This window comes from Podarcis muralis, chromosome 15 (genome assembly GCF_964188315.1).
Source record: "Podarcis muralis chromosome 15, rPodMur119.hap1.1, whole genome shotgun sequence".
In the NCBI taxonomy this organism is placed as follows: Eukaryota; Metazoa; Chordata; class Lepidosauria; order Squamata; family Lacertidae; genus Podarcis; species Podarcis muralis.
The window spans coordinates 7,902,361-7,923,700 of record NC_135669.1 but is presented as its reverse complement, the minus strand read 5'-3'; the positions used below and the strand labels follow the sequence as shown (position 1 = coordinate 7,923,700).

Genomic DNA, 21,340 nt, shown 5'->3' with positions numbered 1-21,340 from the left:
CACCTGACATTTGGCAGTTTGGAAAGTGATAAAAGGGTGGGATGAATGAATTACTAATGGGAAGATGTGCAAATGCCCCATAAACAGATTGGGATGAACGTTAATGTTTTATAAGCTCCCCATTAAAAAATGGAATAAATATGACATTCTATCCTCCTACTTCAAGAGGGACGCGGGTGGCGCTGTGGGTAAAAGCCTCAGCGCCTAGGGCTTGCCGATCGAAAGGTCGGCGGTTCGAATCCCCGCGGCGGGGTGCGCTCCCGTTGCTCGGTCCCAGCGCCTGCTAACCTAGCAGTTCGAAAGCACCCCGGGTGCAAGTAGATAAATAGGGACTGCTTACTAGCGGGAAGGTAAACGGTGTTTCCGTGTGCGGCTCTGGCTCGCCAGAGCAGCGATGTCACGCTGGCCACGTGACCCGGAAGTGTCTCCGGACAGCGCTGGCCCCCGGCCTCTTGAGTGAGATGAGCGCACAACCCTAGAGTCTGTCAAGACTGGCCCGTATGGGCAGGGGTACCTTTACCTTTACTTATCCTCCTACTTCAGTTTTGTGCAAGGAAATCAAGTTGAATGTGTAATAAATAGGTCATCTGGAGGAGCTCTTAGATTCTGCACAGGTTCATATGGGAGTAGGCAGCCTTTTGATTTACGGGATGCGGGTGGCACTGTGGGTTAAACCACAGAGCCTAGGACTTGCTGATCAGAAGGTCGGCGGTTCCCGTTGCTCGGTCCCTGCTCCTGCCAACCTAGCAGTTCAAAAGCATGTCAAAGTGCAAGTAGATAAATAGGTACCGCTCTGGCAGGAAGGTAAATGGCGTTTCCGTGCACTGTTCTGGTTTGCCAGAAGCGGCTTAGTCATGCTGGCCACATGACCTGGAAGCTGTACGCCAGCTCCCTTGGCCAATAAAGCAAGATGAGCACCACAACCCCAGAGTCGTTCGCGATTGGACCTAATGGTCAGGGGTCCCTTTACCTTTAGCCTTTTGCCTTAATACTTGTATTCCCCTTTTCCACAAGACTGTTGAGCTCAAAGAGGCTCATAATGATAACATAAAAAGCTCCCATCACTGCTTCCTATTTTTGTGATTGTTTGTTTGGATTTTGTTCTTTTGGATGAGGGGTTTTTCTTTCGTTTATCTAAGCATGATATGTGCTGGAGATGGTACCTATAATCATCATGACTAGAAGCTATTCATTGCCTTATTCTCTAGGAGGGATGAGGGAGAAATTCAGTGCATTTTGCCTGGCCTGCGTTTCCCAAACAGATAGGCGAACTGAAGGGCAATTATCCTTCCAAATTCACACTTCTTCACATGTTTCGATGCAGTTCTCCAGCCAACATGAACCAAAAGGCTTATGTTTGGGGAAGAGTATGCACAAGAATATATGCATTTGTGCAAATAGCATTTTAAAAAAATTGCATTGTATTTAGGGGAATAGGTTGCAGAAAGGTGTGCCTTAGTTTACACCGCATGCAAAAATGTGTACTGTATATTGGGGAAATGGGGAGAAAAGAATTTAACATGGGGGAAATGACAAACTTGGAGAAACCGAAAGGGACAGATTTGCCCATCCCTATTCTCCACGGCTTAGTTTCAGTCACGGGTTTGATCCCCGTATGGGCTAGCTGCGTAGTCCTGCCTTGCCGAGGGGTTGACTAGATGAACTTAGAGGTCCCTTCCAAGCTCTACAATTCTATGATCCTAAGGAGATCTGTGCTGCTGCCTTCCTCTCCTGTCTCTCTCCACCCCTGAGTCTCATCTTCTCTTTCTCTCCCCTCCTGGCTTCCAGGATGCTTCTGTGGTTTGGGGCTGGTTTACACCAACAAATCCTGCACGATGCCTCCCATCACATTCCAGGACTTGCCGCTGAATATCTACATGGTGATTTTTGGCACGGGGATCTTCGTCTTTGTGCTCAGCCTCATCTTCTGCTGCTACTTCATTAGGTGAGTCACAGCCCCGAGGGAGATGCTGGATGCAGATGGCGGAGGAGGGAGGAAACACAAGAGACGCACCTGGGCCTGTGACTGCAGTTGCTTCTCTGCTTTCTAGATAATTTGGGGTCAGAGAGGAAGAGGAGGGGGAGGATTGAAACTTCAAATATTTTTAAACCAAATAGCTAAATCTACTAAAGGGAAGGACTGCGGCTCGGTGGCAGAACATCTGCTTGGCATGCAGAAAGCTCCCAGATGCAATGCCTGTCGTCTCCAGGCAGGGCTGTGTAGAGACCCCTTTCCCACGAGAGCAGCTGCCTGCCAGTGTAGGCCACACTGAGCGAGATGGACCAGTGGCCTGATTCTGTAGGAAGCAGCTTGCTAGACCACGAGAACAGAGGTTTTTCAAAGAAAGTTCCAAGGAGCCTTGGAGGTCAGGAGGAAGCCTGTCAAGAATCAGGCAAAGCTTGTTGAAACAGATAGCTCCTTAATTGTCCTTTGAATTGCTGTCCCTAGCCCAGGGACGGGGAACCTCAATCAGACGCAGGGTCAAATGTGTCCCTCTCTGTTTGTTCCTTGAGAGTCTTCCCAGGCCACACCACCTACTGGCCCTGCTTCGCACCCTCCTTTCATGTTTTTGCCTGGCTGCAATATGTCCTTGAACTCTGATAGTGCCTGTTGTTTGTCTGGCTGGAGAATAGAGGGTGTGTGTGTGTGTGTGTGTGTGTGTGTGTGTAGAAAGGAGCCTATTTATTATTATTATTATTATTATTATTATTATTATTATTATTATTATTTACTTACACCCCACCCATCTGGCTGGGTTTCCCCAGCCACTCTAGGCGTCTCCCAACAGAATATTAAGGTAAAGGTAAAGGCACCCCTGCCCGTACGGGCCAGTCTTGACAGACTCTAGGGTTGTGCGCTCATCTCACTTAAGAGGCCGGGAGCCAGCGCTGTCCGAAGACACTTCTGGGTCACGTGGCCAGCGTGACAAGCTGCATCTGGCGAGCCAGCACAGCACACGGAAACGCCGTTTACCTTCCCGCTAGTAAGCGGTCCCTATTTATCTACTTGCACCCGGGGGTGCTTTCGAACTGCTAGGTTGGCAGGCGCTGGGACCGAACAATGGGAGCGCACCCCGCCGCGGGGATTCGAACCACCGACCTTTCGATCGGCAAGTCCTAGGCGCTGAGGCTTTTACCCACAGCGCCACCCGCGTCCCTAACAGAATATTAAAACACGATAAAACATCCAACATTAAAAACTTTCCTAAAAGTCAGATAGTTGTTTATTTTCTTTTCACATCTGATGGGAGGGTGTTCCACGGTGCAGGCGTCACTACCAAGAAGGCCCTCTGCCTTCTGTGCAAAGGTAAGATTTGCATTCATTACCCTGGCCACTTTTGCCTCTGACCCCGTTGACCCCTGGCAGGCTCCCACCTGGCCCTTAGGCTGAACCCAGATGCCCCACCCTCAATCTATAGCCCAGTATGATCTTTCCTGATTAGCAACGGCTCTCTTTTAAGACCTCTGGCAGACGTCTCTCTCCTGTCACCTGAATCCTTTTAAGTGGAGGGGACACAGGATGTGGAAGGTTTGCATATAAACCATCTGCTCTGCCACTCAGGCCCCATCTATACCACTGTCACAGCCATGGCTTCCCCCAAAGAATCCTGGGGAGTATAGTTTGTTACAGATGTCAATAGCTGCTAAGAGTCACCTGTCCCCTTCACGGAGCTACAATTTGCAGAGTTCCCTGTGAAGAGAGATTGACCATTAGACCGCTCTGTGAATCAAGGGGAAGGGGAGGGTCTCCTTACAACTGTCAGTGCTCTTAACCAACTGCAGTCCTCGTGATTCTTCGGAGGAAGCTGTGACTGTTTAAACTGTCATGTAATACTGCTCTAGGGACGCAGGTGGCACTGGGGGTTAAACCACAGAGCCTAGGACTTGCCAATCAGAAGGTCTGCGGTTCGAATCCCCACGACGGGGTGAGCTCCCATTGCTCGGTCCCAGCTCCTGCCAACCTAGCAGTTCAAAAGCATGTCAAAGTGCAAGTAGATAAATAGGTACCGCTCTGGCGGGAAGGTAAAGGGCATTTCCGTGCACTGCTCTGGTTCGCCCGAAGCGGCTTAGTCATGCTGGCCACATGACCCGGAAGCTCCCTCGGCCAGTAAATTGAGATGAGTGCCACAACCCCAGAGTCGTCCGTGACTGGACCTAACGGTCAGGGATCCCTTTACCTTTAATACTGCTCTAGTGGAAATGAGGCCTGAGCTATGGTTCCTCCGCCCCAAATCTCTCCGGGCTCTAATTCAGTGCAAGCCCCATCCATTCAAGGCCTGAGCAATTGTTGGCTTGGGTTTCTTTTTGCCAAACTGCTTCTGAGTGTTGCTTCCATGCCCGTCATGAATGTGCAAGGACGGGTGGGAGTCGGAATGCAATGTTGGGCGCAGCTTTTGCCAGAGGAGACTTTGCCCCGTGCCACGTAGGATGTGCAGATTAGTTAGCGGAGGAATGAATTTTGCTCTGTGCCGCGAAGGCCCTGGGCCTCCTGGCTTTAGCCTTGTGGACAATGAGGCTTTTATCTAGTCCCCTGAGCAAATACCAAAAAAAGAAAGAGAGAGAAGGGTTGAGTATGATTTAGAGCTACTTCTTTGCTAAGCCATGCATAGGTCATAACCTCTTAGGGCAGTTCAATCCCTAGGCTGATATATGTCATTCCTGGGCAAACAAAGGATGCTCCTCATATTGAGCTTGCAGTCCCCATTGTATATCCAGATTGGTTGTGGGTGCAAACAATATGCCAGTTGTGGGACTTGCAAGATACTTTAAATTCAAGCTGTTTGGAAATTGCACATGGGGGCAAGGTTCCTAAGACATTGGGATAAAATAGAGGTTTGCCTCCCTTTCTCTCTTTAGTCCATCTGGATCAGGCCAGCAGCCATCGTAGTTCAGCATTCCTGATTCCCAGCCTCTGCTGTTGTGAGACCATAGGCACATAGGAAGCTGCCTTATACCGAGTCAGACCATCTTGGCTCAGTGGGTCCCCAGATGTTGTTGGACTACAACTCCCATCATCCCTGAGCTTTGGCCTTGCTAGCTAAGGGTGATGGGAGTTGTAGTTTGACAACATCTGGGGTCCCACAGGTTGAGAACCGTTGGTCTACAGGGACTGGCAGAGGCTCTCCAGAGCCTCTTCAGACGAGGGATTGAACTTGGAACCTTCCGCATTCAAAGCAGATGTTCTGTCACTGAGCTACAGCCCTTCCTCTAAGAATTACTGCCTCTGAGTGGCTTCCAACACCATATTAAAATACAGTAATGCATCAAACATTAAAAGCTTCCCTAAACAGGGCTGCCTTCAGATGTCGTCTAAAAGTCTGGTAGTTGTTTTTCTCTTTGACATCTGGTGGGAGGGCGTTCCACAGGGCACGTGCCACTACCAAGAAGGCCCTCTGCCTGGTTCCATGTAACTTGGCTTATCGCAGTGAGGGAACCACCAGAAGACCCTCGGTGCTGGACCTCAGTGTCCGGGCAGAACGATGGGGGTGGAGACGCTCCTTCAGATATACTGGACCGAGACCGTTTGATCCCAATGAGAGAGAGTGAGAGAGCTCTTCCCCACTTCTTCCCCACTGCAAATAATTTTGTGAAGCTCTCTTACGACACATGCACAGGCCATTAGCCATTTCCCCACCTTAAAATGAAAAAGCTACCCACTCCACCCCACCCAGTTTTAACCCTTCCTTATTGGAATAACTGCTTTGCCTTGGCACCAGATGTTTATATTTGTGTGACCACTCCCTTGAGAAACAGCCAGCTGAGGACATTCTGCCAAGCTAAGATGACCAGCTCTTGTCTTCACGAAACAGGAAATGGCAGGAAGTTGCAGAGGGGAGGGCCTCATTCAGGTGGTAGACAGATCCATTGTTTCTGGGGAAAAGAAGAGACATGTCTTGCTTCCATCGGCTATTTATAGAAAACTTATTTTTAAACTGTGCATTTGCCTGCAGCCGGGATGTCTAGGAATAGCCAAATGGATGACAAAGAGCCGATTTCTTTCAGCTTTTCTTTGGAGCTTCTGTCTCCATCAAAATCCCTAAAGAAAAGACGTAGTCAGTGTTGACTTTTCCCAGGGCAAGCGGCAATATCTACTTTGAGAGAAAGTTTTAAGGGAGATCTCTCAACCTCCTCCATTGGAAATTTGAATGCTCTTGTTTAGATCGAGTTAGCCATCACTGAAGTTTTGTCAACAATATTTACTGTAGACTTTTTGAGAGCTGAGCATGTTTGTTACATGAGTTTCATTTATTTACTTTTGCAAGATTTATATAGCACTGAATTAAAAAACAAACAAACCACAAGGAAGTAAAATACGCTTTAGAAATTACTGATAAATCAACAGACTAAAAACAAGTAGGCATAATATAGTGATCAAAATATAGATGGACTAATATGTGTAATATGGGGACGCGGGTGGTGCTGTGGGTTAAACCACAGAGCCTAGGACTTGCCGATCAGAAGGTTGGCGGTTCGAATCCCCACGACGGGGTGAGCTCCCGTTGCTCGGTCCCTGCTCCTGCCAACCTAGCAGTTCGAAAGCACATCAAAGTGCAAGTAGATAAATAGGTACCACTCCAGCGGGAAGGTAAACGGCATTTCTGTGCACTGCTCTGGTTCGCCAGAAGCAGCTTAGTCATGCTGGCCACATGACCCGGAAGCTGTACGCCGGCTCCCTCGGCCAATAAAGCGAGATGAGCGTCACAACCCCAGAGTCGGCCACGAGTGGACCTAATGGTCAGGGGTCACTTTACCTTTAATATGCGTAATAAAATCACATGCCTGGGTAGGCCTGCCTAAACTAAAAAAATTTCAGCAGGCTTTGAAAAAAAAATTAAAGCAGCTGTCTAATATTAATAGGCCCAACAGACTTTGCAAAACACCAGTGTTACATTGCTAAACTAAAAGGTTCAACTGACGCAATCCCAGCCAGAAGATGCGACAAGAAGAGAGTAAAAAAGTTGGTTCTGGCATATTTGGCCTCAGTTTTTAGGATTAGGTTGAGGTTTCAGCACTCTTAATCCCACTCTCCAGATACAGAGTTGTTTAGCGCTCTTCGGTCCTTCTTGATTGATGTGGTTGAAAGTCAAAATGACATTGGCATGGCTTCTACCTGGAGGTGCTGGGGATTGAACCAGAGACCTTCTGCATGCAAAGCAGATGCTCTACCACTGAGCTACAGCTCTTTCCCATGTGGTGGCCCCTCGCCCAGCCCTTTGTGCTGCTTGGGCACAAAGAAATCTATGCGAGTCCCAAACAAAACTATTATTCACTGTCTGTTTCCTGCCTCCAGCAGCTCAGGCCAGCAAGTTTGACTTCCACAGCAGTGAACGGGTGCTTGTCCTGGTGAGGTGTCTGAATGAGCCTTGACCAAAAGTTCTAAGCCTCAGGATTGGAGCCAAGTTCATTGCCAGCATCCCTTGAGCATTTTAACTGCCTGCCCAGGGGCAGCTCCAGCTTGTTTTCCATTGAGCTCCCAATCTTGAAGCATATGGCTGAGCAGTTGCATTCTCACTTTCCACTGCTTTGCAGTCCTAGGGAAAAAAGGTTCTGGAAGCAGGAATGACTCTGTGCACCCAATCCCAGCAAGTGTCATCTGCCTGGGACCAATTGGTTGTTGTTTTTCGTTTTGCCGAACGGCTCTCTGGAAAACCAGCCTCCCAATCTGTGGTGATAAGCCATCATTCAGAAGTCCATAGAGAATGTCGGCAATAATTGCACATTGAGTTTATTTGTTGTTTCTTGCTGGGGTTGCAATGTTCCACTGATTAAATTGCTTAGTACAGAGGTGAGGACTGCAAGCCCAGGGGCCAAATCTGGCCCTCGGGATTATCATTAGGCCACGCCCCTGTTCCCAGGCCACACCCCTTACTTATCTTTCTTTGCATACTCCTTGTGTGCTTCTGTCGGGTAGGAATGTGTCCTTAATGCCGCCTGCTCACCTGGATGGAGGGCATGTTTGCGCACATGTGTAGAAACCTACGACGTTTGTGTGGCTGGAATGTACCATTACTCTAGACATCTCTGCTCTTGGCATTGCCCTGTAGTGGCATTCATCCCTCAGAAATTTGCCCAGGAGAGAATGAAGCCCGCAAGCAAAAGGACGCTCCCCCTCCCTGGTTTAGATGAATCAATTGCAGAAATATTTAAATCTACTTCAAAAGCACCCAGGATTAATTGGGAAACACATCATGCATACACTTTTAAATATAAGTTCTTGTAAAATAATCTTTAAAGGCAGCCCCACATATAAAATTACTGCAATCAAATGAGATGTTGCCAGTTTAACATAACAAAGCCTTGCCGCTTGTCTTTGACATGACAGTTCATTTATTTATTTTTAACGACCTATATATGCCACGTGATCGTAATAAACCCTCAAAGCAGTTTGCAACAAGAAAAGGGGGAAAGCATTATCAATAAAAGGCGGTTAAAACCACATATTGAAAAACATTCAAAAGCCGATTACAATCAACAATAAACTAAAAACAGATTAACACATGTAGCTTCCATATGCCTGGGCAGGCTTGACTAAACAAAAATGTTTTAAGCAGGCACTGGAAAGAGTACAGTGAAGGAGCCGGCTTGCTGTCAATAGGCAGGGAGTTCCAATGTTTAGGGATTTCTTGGCCTTAACAACTATCCTGCCTTTTCTTCCATGTGTTGATAAAAACTCTGATGCAGATCAGCTGCTCTGAAGGCATGACATTGTTACAAATAGAGGGCAAAACTGGGAGTATGTTTGCATTAGGTTTCTGTGAGAGCAGGGGAAGTCGTCAGTTTGGCTGGGATCACACAGGTCACCTAAGACCGCAAGTAGTGTATCTTTGTGGGACTGAGTGATTGAAAAATGGGTGCACAGTAGACAAGCCTTGAGATACTGCTGAACCGCAACTCCCATCAGCCCCACAAGCATGGCCAAGGATGATGGGAATTGTAGTTCAGCAACATCTGGAGGGCCAGCGGTTCTCCACACTGGATTTAGGGTAAGCATAAGGAAAAACTGCTGGATGGTATGAGCTGTTTGCTATCATAGCAGATTGCCTTAGAAGCTGGTAGTCTCTCCTTTATTAGAAGTTTTTTAGCATGTTTGGGTTTTTCCTGTTAACTTAAAAAATGTTCCCTTTCCCTCTGCAGTAAACTTCGACATCAGGCACAGAGTGAAAGATTTGGATACAAAGAGGTAACAGGGCTATGACCTGGTTTTAAATATTTTTTCCCCTTTTGCTTTCCAAACTATGATCAAGGGAGTGGTTTAGTTCCTGAGCAGGTATAGGAAGGAGCTAGGATGCCTCTTTCTGGGCTTGCCAGCACCTTATTGTGCAACGGGAAGTGAGATGTTCATAATCTAGAACAAAGCAGGAAATCTTTTGCCAGTCTTGTATCCCTAGCATAGCCATGTAAAGCTGAAATTTTATATGCAGTGAGGAAGCTCTGTCCCATAGGCCTAATCTGGCCCACCAAGTGTTCCCATTTCCCTGCGAGGCCATTTTGTGCAAGCTGCAGCCTCCTGCCCTACAAGTGACACCAGGTGTGGGAAACATAAAAGCATAGCTTGGCAAAACATGGCTTTTCGGGCACCTGCTTCTGTGCCCCCATTGCACAGCGCTTCCCAAGCACCTGACAAACCAGCCAACCGAGCAATCTGAAGGAACAGAGAAATGCGTTCTCCCCTTTGGGCAGGGATAGAAGGCAGAGGTGTCTCTCTGTCCTGCCAACCTCTGCCTGCAGAATTACACTGGCCTCATTCAGGTAGTGTGGAGCACCACTTTCCACCTACCAAACATGGGGAAGTGCTACTGGTTAGGAACCCACCAGCAGCAGGAAGACCCAAAATGCCATGTTCCAGAGGCAGGGAAGGAATCCTGAGCCTGCTGTATTGCCAACACATGACGGCACGAGGCCTGGTTGTTGTGTCAGCTCCAGGCTGGTGTAGCAACTTGCCTGCCCGTCCCTACCAACTTCCACTCTGGCTAGCATGCAGAGACAGTGGTTGGTGTTAGGTGTGCAATATTAATCTTTCCACAGCCCTACCTATCAACATTCTGGATGTAAGAAGACAGTTGTTCCCTGTGGTTTTTTTAATTGGAAAAAAGTTGGCATTACTAACCATGAAGTTGTTAAGTGCCACACTTTTAACATTTGGGCGGAAAGGGTGCCAGTACTGCGTACTCTTGAGGAGCCCCAGGAAAAAAGCACTGGTTGTTTCCATTGTGTCCTGTTTTCATGACAATCTGTGCTGCTTCCGTTCTGCTGCGGCTCAGTTTCCACCAAATGCAGAGTTACTCATCTCTCTGCTATTTGACGGATTTTGCATATTTATTCACATAGATTGACGGATTCAGTGTAATGTATGAGGTGACTACTTCCACAACATTCCGTTCAGTGCAAAGGAAACACAATTCAAATCAATTGATGACAATTACGTATCACCAATTGCATATCATTTGTGGGCGGGGGGGGGGGGGCAAACCGTGAATACCAACAGAGTGATTTATGTTCCGGATGTGAGACGAATAAGCGAACATCGGCAGTTTCCATCACTTTTTCTGTTTTCGTCAGAATAACCTGGCAATCAGTAGTTTGCAGTTGTCCTTCCACCCACGAACTGCTTTGATGTACACCGTCACTCACCAATACCTACACATCTCAGACCTCAGTGTGGCTTTTGCAGGGCGCTGCTGTATTGCAGAAATGCGCTTGCACAGCAGACGTTTCCACGAAGAGTCAAAGCTATGTGCTGATCAGAAAGGATGGAAAAGTTTGAGCAAAGAGAGAAACAATGGGGAAGTTTGCCAAAGCCCGAATTATCTGGGCCAGATCTCCCCACCCAGCAAGTCTGCCTGTGTGATTTATGTGGTTTCTGTATAAACCAAGGTTTTCAGTGTTCAGCAGCAGTCACTGTCTGTCTGCACAGTAGTCAGCAGGATTAAAATACATGCCCTGATCATTCATTTCTGGTGCCCTGATGCTAATCTGCCTCCTTCTCTTTCCTTTCTTCCTCTCAGGTGGTTTTAAAAGGTGATGCCAGAAAGCTAAACTTACATGGGGTGAGTATAGAATCCACTTCGATAGAGGAAAGGGGCTGGCTTTTAACTAAAATTTAGAATGCAAGGCTCCCTTGCAGTTTCTTTCTGGGGCACATGGGGAGGGGAACCTCAGGAGAGCCTTGCTGGATCAGGCCAGAGGCCACAGTGGCAAACCAGAGGCCTATGGGAAGCTCAAAATCGGGGTCGGAATGCAACAACACTCTCCCCTCTTGTGATTCCCAGCAAACGGTGTTCAGAATCATACTGCCTCCGGCAGTGGAGATAGAATCATAGAATTGTAGAGTTGGAAGGGACCCCAAGGGTCATCTAGTCCAACCCCCTGCAATGCAGAAATCTCAACTAAAGCATCCATGACAGATGGCCATCCAACCTCTGCTTTAAAACCTCCATCGCCTCCTGAGGGAGTCCATTCCACTGTTGAACAGCTCTGACTGTCAGAAAGTTGGAATCTCCTTTCTTGTAACTTGAAGTCATTGGTTTGAGTCCCGGCCTCCAGAGCAGGAGAAAACAAGCTGGCTCCCTCTTCCATTTTGTTTTGTTTTGTTTTTCAGTGCAAAATTACAACAAAAATTACAAACATTGAATCCAAAATAAAACAGTACAAACAAGAAAACAAAACAGAACACAAGAGGAAGAAACAAAAACAAACATCTACAAATAAAACCATATCATCATTCTAATCATTACATACACATACACATATTGACTTCCTTCCTTTGTTCTAAGACCTCGAAATTTTTACTCTTTCTAAATTGAAAATGGTGCAAAAAGTATAAAGATAGAGGTAATCTACATTAGCCACCAAAAGCTTGCTCCCTCTTCCATGTGACAGCCCTTGAGATATTTAAAGATGGCTATCCTATCTCCTCTTAAGTCTCCTCTTTTCCAGGTGAAATATACCCAGCTCTTTCAACCGTTCCTCATAAGGCTTACTTTCCAGACCCTTGATCCTCTTAGTTTGCCCTACTCTGTACACATTCCAGCTTGTCAACATCCTTCTTAAATTGTGGTGCCCAGAATTGGACACGGTATGTAGCTATGATAACCAGCAGCCACTGATAGCTTTATCCTTCATTAAGCTTTCCCTTAATTGTCTTTTCAAGGCACACTACCTTCAACACTAAAAGCTGTGCACAGCCATCACAGCTCATAGCCATTGCCAAACACTTACACAGATAAAAATTTGCCAAACACTTACACAGATAAACTGTTATTCCGTGAATATCAGTGAGACTGAAGCAAAATCCCTGGCAGGAAGGAAAGAAGGAACCCTAAGAGAGTAGAGCTCGTGTGTTTTTTTTACTTGGCATGCAGAAGGTTCCAGGTTGCATCTTGGGCACCTCGTGAGTAGTAAGTGACATGAAAGACCTCTGCCAGAGACCCTGAAGAGTTGTTTGCCGTTCAGAGGGGGGCCACACATTTTCTTGGACCAGGGTAGCTTCCTCCAGCTGCTGCAGCCCAAATGGAATTTGTCACAGATCCACACAACTCAACACAACCCCAGGACAAATAATAATAATAATAATAATAATAATAATAATAATAATAATAATAATAATAATAATTTATTTATACCCCGCCCAACTGGCCGAGTTTCCCCAGCCACTGTGGGCGGCTTCCAACCGAATATTAAAAACAATACAGTGTCAGACAATAAAAGCTTCCCTAAACAGGGCCACCTTCAGTTGTCTTTTAAAAGTAAAATAGTTGTTTATTGCCTTGACATCTGCTGGGAGGGCGTTCTACAGGGTAGGCGCCACTACCGAGAAGGCCCTCTGCCTGGTTCCCTGTAACTTGGCTTCTCGCAGCGAGGGAACCGCCAGAAGGCCCTTGGCGCTGGACCTCAGTGTCCGGGCTGGATGATGGGGGTGGAGACGCTCCTTCAGGTATACTGGGCCGAGGCCATTTAGGGCTTTAAAGGTCAGCACCAGCACTTTGAATTGTGCTCGGAAACGTACTGGGAGCCAATGAAGATCTTTCAGGACCGGTATTATACGGTCTCGGTGGCCGCTCCCAGTCACCAGTCTAGCTCCTGCATTCTGGATTAACTGCAGTTTCCGAGTCACCTTCAAAGGTAGCCCCACATAGAGCGCATTGCAGTAGTACCCCAGCCCGGCCCTGAAGATGCCAGGAACTGAACCTGGGACCTTTTGCATGCAAGGCAGATGCACAACCCCTGAGCTGTGTCTCTTCCGCGGCAACTGGGTCAAAAGATTTGGCAAGAAGCAAAACTGGGCAGTTCCTCTGACTCTGCCCCATTCTAACTCCTGTTTCTCACCCAGCCTTTGCAAAACATGACAAGGCCCGTCTTTCGCACTGAGATCTGCTGTGGGTGGGCACGCAGGAGACAGCTTTGTAATGTACGCCTCTTCTTCTCTCTCCCCCCCCCCCTTTCTCCACAGCAGACTTGTGCCGTCTGCCTAGAAGACTTTAAAGTGAAAGATGAGCTGGGAGTGTTGCCATGCCAACATGCCTTCCACAGAAAGTGAGTAGCTGCCAAGGATGGGCCAAATAGCTGCTTTTGTGCCTCTCGGCTTGGCAAGAGGCCCGGCGTTCAGTTAACGCCCTTTGGTGCATGTGGCTGGCGAGAGGAGATGGGCGCCTTTGCCCAAGAAAGAGGCGAGGGGGGCGAGCCTGGCTTTTGTTTCTGAAAACCTCTTGGGCTGCGGAGAGGGAGGGCATCTTTGCGAGACGGGAGGTTGGCAGGAGTAGGCTGAGGCCTGGATCAAACCGGACTGTGACATGCCAAGGCTCAGAGCCATTGTTGGAGGTCAGAAGGGAGCCAGGGTTGCACCTATTGTTTGCTTGATGGATTGTTTATTATCCGCTCTGCACCTTAAGGTGGGCTAAAACATCTGCCAAGCCAAGAACCCATCGAAATGAGGGCTACGTTTGTTATAACTGAGGGGAAGATAGTTGAATGGGGGGCAGATTTTGGCTGAACCCCTGAAGCAAAATACAATCATACCTCGGGTTACAGACACTTCAGGTTGCGTTTTTTCAGGTTACGGATGCGCCAAAACCTGGAAGTACCAGAACGGGTTGCTTCCAGGTTTTGGCAGTCGCGCTTTGCGCATATGCAGAAGCGCCAAATCGCAACCTGCGCGTGCGCAGACGCGGCACTGTGGGTTGCAAAAGCTGCGAGTTGTGAACATGCCTCCCGCACGGATCACATTTGCAACCCGAGCATCCACTGGAATAGAGTTGAAATGATCAGGGAAGAGGTAAAATGATTTGAAGGTAAAACTTAAACTTCTTTTAAGTTTTCTATTTGTTTTCTTTCTTATTACCTTTTTAAAAATAAAAAAGCTGCCAGCTTTACTGGCTGGTTTGCAGCATATTGCCTGCTGCTCCCCCCTCCCCCCATCCTTCCTTCTTGGAGGGCTTGTGGGAAATTTATGTATTATTTATTTGTTTGTGGCATTTATATCACACCGTTTCCAAGTTGCAGTTGCAGCCAATGGCTGTGGCAGTTCTGGCTGTCTTGCTCTTAATAAAGATCATTTGTTGTCTGGAAACAGCCCCCCCCCCCAACTAGATTAGAGCTGGAAACAGAGATGGTGATGATGTTCCAGGCAGGGGGTCAGGACAACTCCTGCCCCACAGGCCCCATACACACATTTCTTTTAAAGCACATTGCCCTGAAGAATCCCAGGAATTGTAGTTTATTAAGGGTGCTGGGAATTGTAGCTCTGTGAAGGGTAAACTGCAGTTGCCATGAGTCTTTTGTGGGGGGAGCCATGGGCTTCAAATGTGCTTGAAACATTTGTCTCTCCAACACCTGCCTTGATGGCAGATTGAATCCTCACAGGAGGGGGGCCTTCCTAGGGTTACCCCCTCCCTTCCTCACTAATGTCAGTGTCAAGAGTGCTAGGAGCAAAAGCAGCAGGGCTTAAAAAGCTATATTAAAAACAGAACTGGAATGAAATTAAAAGGGGAGAACTTTTTTGGGGTTTTTTAAGGGCTCACCCACCATGAACATGTTGAGATTGCAAGCTCCTTACACTGTCCCTGAAAGTGTTTGGCGGGTTATTTCAGGGGTTGAATTGTAACCTGCAAATTGACCGCCTCCACTTGACCAGCCTGAAAGTGAGCTTGCAAATGGTGGGTGGGGCAGCCCCCCAACACTGCCGAGCCTCAGGCGAAGTCCAAGCTCAAACAAGAAACCCTCTATAGCAGGGGTAGCCAACAAGGTGCGCTTCTTATGTTGATGGACTCCAGCTCTTATCGGCCCTTAGCTAGCAAGGTCAATGGTGAGGGGTGAGGGAAGTTGGAGTCTAGCAACATCTGGGTGGCACCAAATTAGTCACTGCTGCTTTAGAGATACCTTTCTGTCTTGTGGAACAGCCCAGGAGTAAATTCTGAATCACAGCCCAGACGATCAACACAGGGCAGTTGCTCACAGAGCCCAGAGTCCCCAGTTCTAATCCAGGTTGTTCTGGATGAATGGTGGCTCCATTATTATATGTCTGGGCCCATAAACTTGTGTTCAAACCATTCATTAACCCCCTGGCATCCTCTCCATGCAGCAGGTGCCAGAACCCTGGGAGACAGCACCTGCTGTCGCCAGGGGTTAAAATCCCAGCTGGCTTGTGCAAGCCGACCCTGGCGTTTTCCGGAGAGAAATCGGGAGCCATGGCAAGGCAGTGGGGCAACAGGGAGCAAGTGACTTGGAGAAGCCAGTGCTAGGATCACTTTGCAGCTTGCATTTCCCTGCCTCCCTGTCTGGCTGTGGATAGGAGCAGAAGAGGCAGGAAAAGGAGAATTGCACAGCTGGGCCACTGGAGGCTCTGTCTGCACCCTTGCGGGCTCCTGTGCAACCAGAAATGCTGGAAGCAACATGCACGCATGCTAGTTCCAGTGACACATGTCTGCTGAGAGCATGCACATGCATGCATAGATCCATAGCATTCTTTGTGGGCCAGGCTATACCTTGCCTCATGGCTGGGGAACCCTTCTGAGTCCAAGAGCTGCAATTCCTTCGGAGCAACCTCATAGGAGCTGTGTGCCAGTGGTGTGGCAGGGCCATAAGCAAAAATGGGCAGAGGGATGAATGTGAATCTTGCCTTCAGAGTCTTCTAGTTTCTACACACTCGCCCAGCCTGCCCTGCAATGCCATCAAAGCAAGGTTAGGGGCACTACCAGAGCTCAAGGTCACATTCCAGCCGAGCAAAGAGCAAAGCCAGTGAGAGGACAGCCCGGGGAGAATGGGTGTGACTGGGAGGGGGCTTGACTTAGGGAGGTTCCCAAGGGCCTGACAGAGGGCCATATTTGTGAAGTTTACCCATAGGTAAAGGGACCCCTGACCGTTAGGTCCAGTCGCAGCCGACTCTGGGGTTGCGGCGCTCATCTCGTTTTACTGGCCGAGAGGGCCGGCATACAGCTTCCGGGTCATGTGGCCAACATGACTAAGCTGCTTCTGGCGAACCAAAGCAGCGCACGGAGACGCCGTTTACCTTCCCGCCAGAGTGGTACCTATTTATCTACTTGCACTTTGATGTGCTTTCGAACTGCTAGGTTGGCAGGAGCTGGGACCGAGCAATGGGAGCTCACCCCATCGCGGGGATTCAAACCACTGACCTTCCGATCGGCAAGCCCTAGGCTTAGTGGTTTAGACCACAGCGCCACCCACGTCCCTTGAAGTTTACCCTTACCTTTGAGCTAAAACATCATCCTAGAATCATAGGGTTGGGTTCTGCAATGCAGCAGTCTTTGGTTCAATCCTTGGCCCTGAGATTAAGAGTCTCGTGCTCTTCCGACTCACAATTCAGCTATAGCAGCTCAGCTTTTAATGCTGTCAAAATACACCTCTCCTCCCCCCCTCTCGTCCTCCCCCCCCCTTCTATTTTGTCTGCAGGTGCCTTGTGAAATGGCTGGAAGTTCGCTGCGTCTGCCCCATGTGCAACAAGCCCATCGCAGGCCCTGCGGAGCCTCACCAGAGCATTAGCATCCTCTTGGATGAGCTGGTGTGACGTCCAGCCTCCCGCTTCCCCCAAAGCAGACCTTCTACTGACATAGATGATTGCCTGGGCGAGGGGTCCGCACTAAAACGCGTGCCCCCAGCTACAGACACTTCCCACTGGGGACTGTCTCCTCTTCGAAGGAGCCAAAGGGGGAATTGTACCTAGTGCCAACAAGCTGGCCTTGTTGTGCGTCCCCGGTCTGGGGGCAAATTTTTGGGGGAGGTTGATCAAACCTGTGCCAGGTTCTGCGTTTGTCTCGGTCCTTCGGCACACAAAAGGGCTTAGGAGCAGAGGACACCCAACAAGGACAACACAAGTCTCTCGCACTTGGTTCCCACAACAGGACGTTACGATGCCAAGTCTTCCCTTCGTCTAGGAAATACTGGTCAGAACCAATTGCTGGGTGATGACCCCAACCCCACGTCCCTTGGCTATTTTAGCAGGCCTAATGAACACTTTCTAGGAAGCCAGTTCCCCAACCCCACTTGGGCCCCTCCTCAGAGGGTCCGTTTTACGATTAAAATCGGGAGCTTTAGCTTGGGCGCCGCCTGATCTAGACCAATCGCAGGGTTCTTCTCCGCAAAACCTAGAGTCCATGTTTACAGTAAGACTTAAATGGAAACCTCCTGGCTGCTGCAGAAGACACTCCCCACCAAAACCCGTGTCCACACCATCAATTTTGAAGCACTCCTGCACTGCTACAGAAGCCAGGGCTTTCCTAAAGGAAGCCTGGGAACTGTAGTTTGAGGGTATGGAGAGTTGTATAGGATACAGCTATAGTTCCCAGAAGTCTTACCAAACTCGAGTTCGCAAGATTCTTTGAGGGGCGCCGTGACTATTCAAAGTGGTGCAAGAGTGCTTTAAATGTATGGTGTAGATGCGACCTGTGGCTTTCAGAGCACAAAGGTGTTTTTGCCTTTTCCACGTAGCTGCATTAGAAGTGGGGGGGGGGGGAGGCTGTGGGGTGGGGGAGAGGGGGCCACACTTTGCCTCTCGTCATTCCTTATGCACAGGTCATGGGGAAGGAGGAGGTAACAAAAGACAAGTGTGATTCCTCTCTTTGATTTGAAAGAAGGCTGGGATGTATTTTCTTAAGTGGCCTTTGAACTTTTTCTTCCTGTTTTACCCTTGTACAGAAAAATAAATCTACTTTCTCTGAAACCTGTTGGCTGATATTTTGTTTATTTTTTAAAATATATATACATTTCAAAAACGAAACCACTGTATTTATCGTCACTTTTGGAGAGGCTGTGAAACAGATAGTTGAAGCACTGGCTAAGTATTCAGCGATTCCAGTTATTTGAGTGTCCTCAACTCATTATTTTTTCTTTCTTATATAGGGATAGTTTAAGCATGTAACTCTTTGTTGGAATTTTCAGCATTATCTTAATATAAAATTTAATTAAAAAATATATTTAAAAATTACTTCTGGATTGAAGGGTGCTGTGCTGAATTAAAAAGCTAGTAAAACTTGGCCAAATACTTCCTTGACTTTCCATATCCTTGGTAGATCAATTGTAGCTCAGTGGCAGAGCATCTGCTTTGCATGCAGAAAGTCCCAGGTTCGATCCCCAACATCCCCAGTTTAAATGTTTTTTTTCTTAAAGGCTCAAGGTATAATAATAATAATAATAATAATAATAATAATAATAATAATAATAATAATAATAAATTCCTATCCTACCGTGCCTCCCAAAGGAAGTCAGGGCAGCAAACAACAAAATTATATAATTAAAAAATAAAATAAGGGGGGGGGGAATAAACATAGAAGGGTGTTTTAAAACTGCCACACCAACTCATAGCTAATAATGTCAAGGCTGCTGGAAATGCAGCTATCATTCGGCTATCAAATCCCTGGGTGAGCAGAAATCTGTTTAAATTCCTGCTGTAGGTTAATAAGGGGGAGGCACCTCACCAATGGGGGGCATTCCAAAAATGGAGAATGTGGACCAGTGCCAACCAAGCAGCCCCACCAACAGTTTATGGGGCTTGCCCTCTGTTTTAGCTCAGGGTACATTCCTCAACGTGGGTGGTGCTGTGGGTTAAACCACAGAGCCTAGGACTTGCTGATCAGAAGGTCGGCGGTTCGAATCCCCGCAACGGGGTGAGTTCCCGTTGCTCGGTCCCTGCTCCTGCCAACCTAGCAGTTCGAAAGCACGTCAAAGTGCAAGTAGATAAATAGGTACCACTCCGGCGGGAAGGTAAATGGCGTTTCTGTGCGCTGCTCTGGTTCGCCAGAAGCGGCTTAGTCATGCTGGACACATGACCCGGAAGCTGTACACTGGCTCCCTCGGCCAATAAAGCGAGATGAGCGTCGCAACCCCAGAGTCGGCCACGACTGGACCTAATGGCCAGGGGTCCCTTTACCTTTACATTCCTCAACTAAACAGGAAGCTGCCTTATACTGAGCCAGATCACTGGTCCACCTTGCTCAGCATTGCCTCTGTATGGACCGACAGCAGCTCTCCTGGATTTCAGACCTGGAGATGCCAGGATTAAATCTGGGACCTACTCACAAAGCAGATGCTCTACCACCAAGCGCTTCCCCCTAGTGGCCACCAGTCTCCATATTTGAGCTTTCAGGATCCCTTTCTAGCTGATTCATACATCTCATTGATATCCTGCCTTCTTTCCAAGGAGAACAAAGTGAGACATCCTCACCTTCACCATGTTATCTTCATAGCAATTGCTGAGAGAGGCATTAAAAGACCTGCCAAAGGCTGCCCAGCTGTTGGCAGTTTGGGATTGCCAGACTGCTTTGGTCACCCTATATGATGACCTCTGTCGAGAGAGACACAAGGGAAACATGTCCCTGTTAATTCTCCTCGACCTCTCAGTGGCTTTCGATACCAACGACCATGGCATCATACTGGAGCAACTGTGCAAACTAGGGGTGGTTGGCACTGCTTTGCGGTGGTTCCAATCTTACTTGGATGGCCATTCCAGGAGGTGTTGCTTGGGGAATGCTTTTCAGCCCCATGGAACCTTCATGTGGGCTTCCGCAGGGCTCAATCCAATCCCCTACGTTATCCAGTGGTTTTGAGTACATTGTCAGCAGTATGCTGATGATAAGGTAAAGGTAAAGGTACCCCTGCCTGTACGGGCCAGTCTTGACAGACTCTGGGGTTGTGCGCCCATCTCACTTAAGAGGCCAAGGGCCAGCGCTGTCCGAAGACACTTCCAGGTCACGTGGCCAGTGTGACAAGCTGCATCTGGCGAGCCAGCGCAGCACACGGAACGCCGTTTACCTTCCCGCTGGTAAGCGGTCCCTATTTATCTACTTGCACCCAGGGGTGCTTTCGAACTGCTAGGTTGGCAGGCGCTGGGACCAAGCAACGGGAGCGCACCCCGCCGCGGGGATTCGAACCTCCGACCTTTCGATCGGCAAGCCCTAGGCACTGAGGCTTTTACCCACAGCACCACCTGCGTCCCTATGCTGATGATACCTGGCTCTATTTCTCCTTTACATCTGCAGGTGAGGCAGTGAAAGGGCTGGACCAGTGTCTTGCCTCGATAATGGACTGGATGAGAGCCAACAAACTGAAATTCAATCCAGATAAGACTGAAGCACTGTTGGTGGGTGCTTCCCCTAGACCAGATGGGTGGGAAATCGCCTGCTCTTGATGGGGTTACACTTCCTCTGAAGGAGCAGGTTCGTAGCTTGGATCCTTTGCTGTCACTCGAGACTCAGTTGGCTTCAGTGGCCCAGAGTGCCTTCTATCAGCTTCTGCTGGTGGCACAGCTATGCCCCTATCTGGACAGCGATAGCCTAACCACTGTGGCCTGTGCTCTGACAACCTCAAGGTTAGATTACTGCAATGCATTATACTTAGGGCTACCTCTGAAGACAGTTCAGCTAGTGCAGAATTCAGCAACCAGTACGCTACAACAGCAGCAAGAATACTTATCGCAAAGTATTGGGAGACACAGGATTTACCCACTCTGGAGGAATGGCAGATGAAGGTGATGGATTACATGGAATTGGCGGAAATGACTGGTAGGATCCGAGACCAGGGAGAAGAGTCAGTGGAAGAAGACTGGAAGAAATTTAAAGACTATCTACAGAGACATTGTAAAATTAATGAATGTTAGAATGATGTTGGATTGAAATTAAGTGGTTTCTAGCTGTAATGGTATAAAAGAATATGAAAAAATGGTTTTTTATAAGTAAAAATTCAAGGTTATAATAATTTAAGATTAAAGATCTGGGTAGAAGAAAGAGGGAAAGAAACTGCTGAGCTAATAAATTGAACTGGAATACAAAAAAGGGAGGTCCGAGGAGGTCCGAGAAACAAGTAAATGAAAAATAATGTGATGAAAAGATTGATT

General features: G+C 48.1%; 1 protein-coding gene across 4 annotated transcripts in view; it reads left to right on the top strand.

The window, feature by feature from the left end:
• Positions 1 to 17,262, top strand: part of RNF122 (ring finger protein 122) — a 35,264-nt gene extending 18,002 nt beyond the window's left edge. For 3 of the 4 annotated variants that reach the window (XM_077919259.1, XM_028708062.2, XM_028708065.2), the window contains 5 exons: positions 1,789 to 1,945; positions 9,136 to 9,181; positions 11,007 to 11,048; positions 13,451 to 13,533; positions 16,906 to 17,262. In XM_077919259.1, the coding sequence (XP_077775385.1) occupies positions 1,789 to 1,945; positions 9,136 to 9,181; positions 11,007 to 11,048; positions 13,451 to 13,533; positions 16,906 to 17,020 (443 nt within the window). In that variant the 3' untranslated portion in view covers positions 17,021 to 17,262. The remainder of the gene's footprint in view (positions 1 to 1,788; positions 1,946 to 9,135; positions 9,182 to 11,006; positions 11,049 to 13,450; positions 13,534 to 16,905) is intronic. The other variant, XM_077919260.1, reaches the window with a different exon arrangement.
• Positions 17,263 to 21,340: the final 4,078 nt, after the last annotated feature.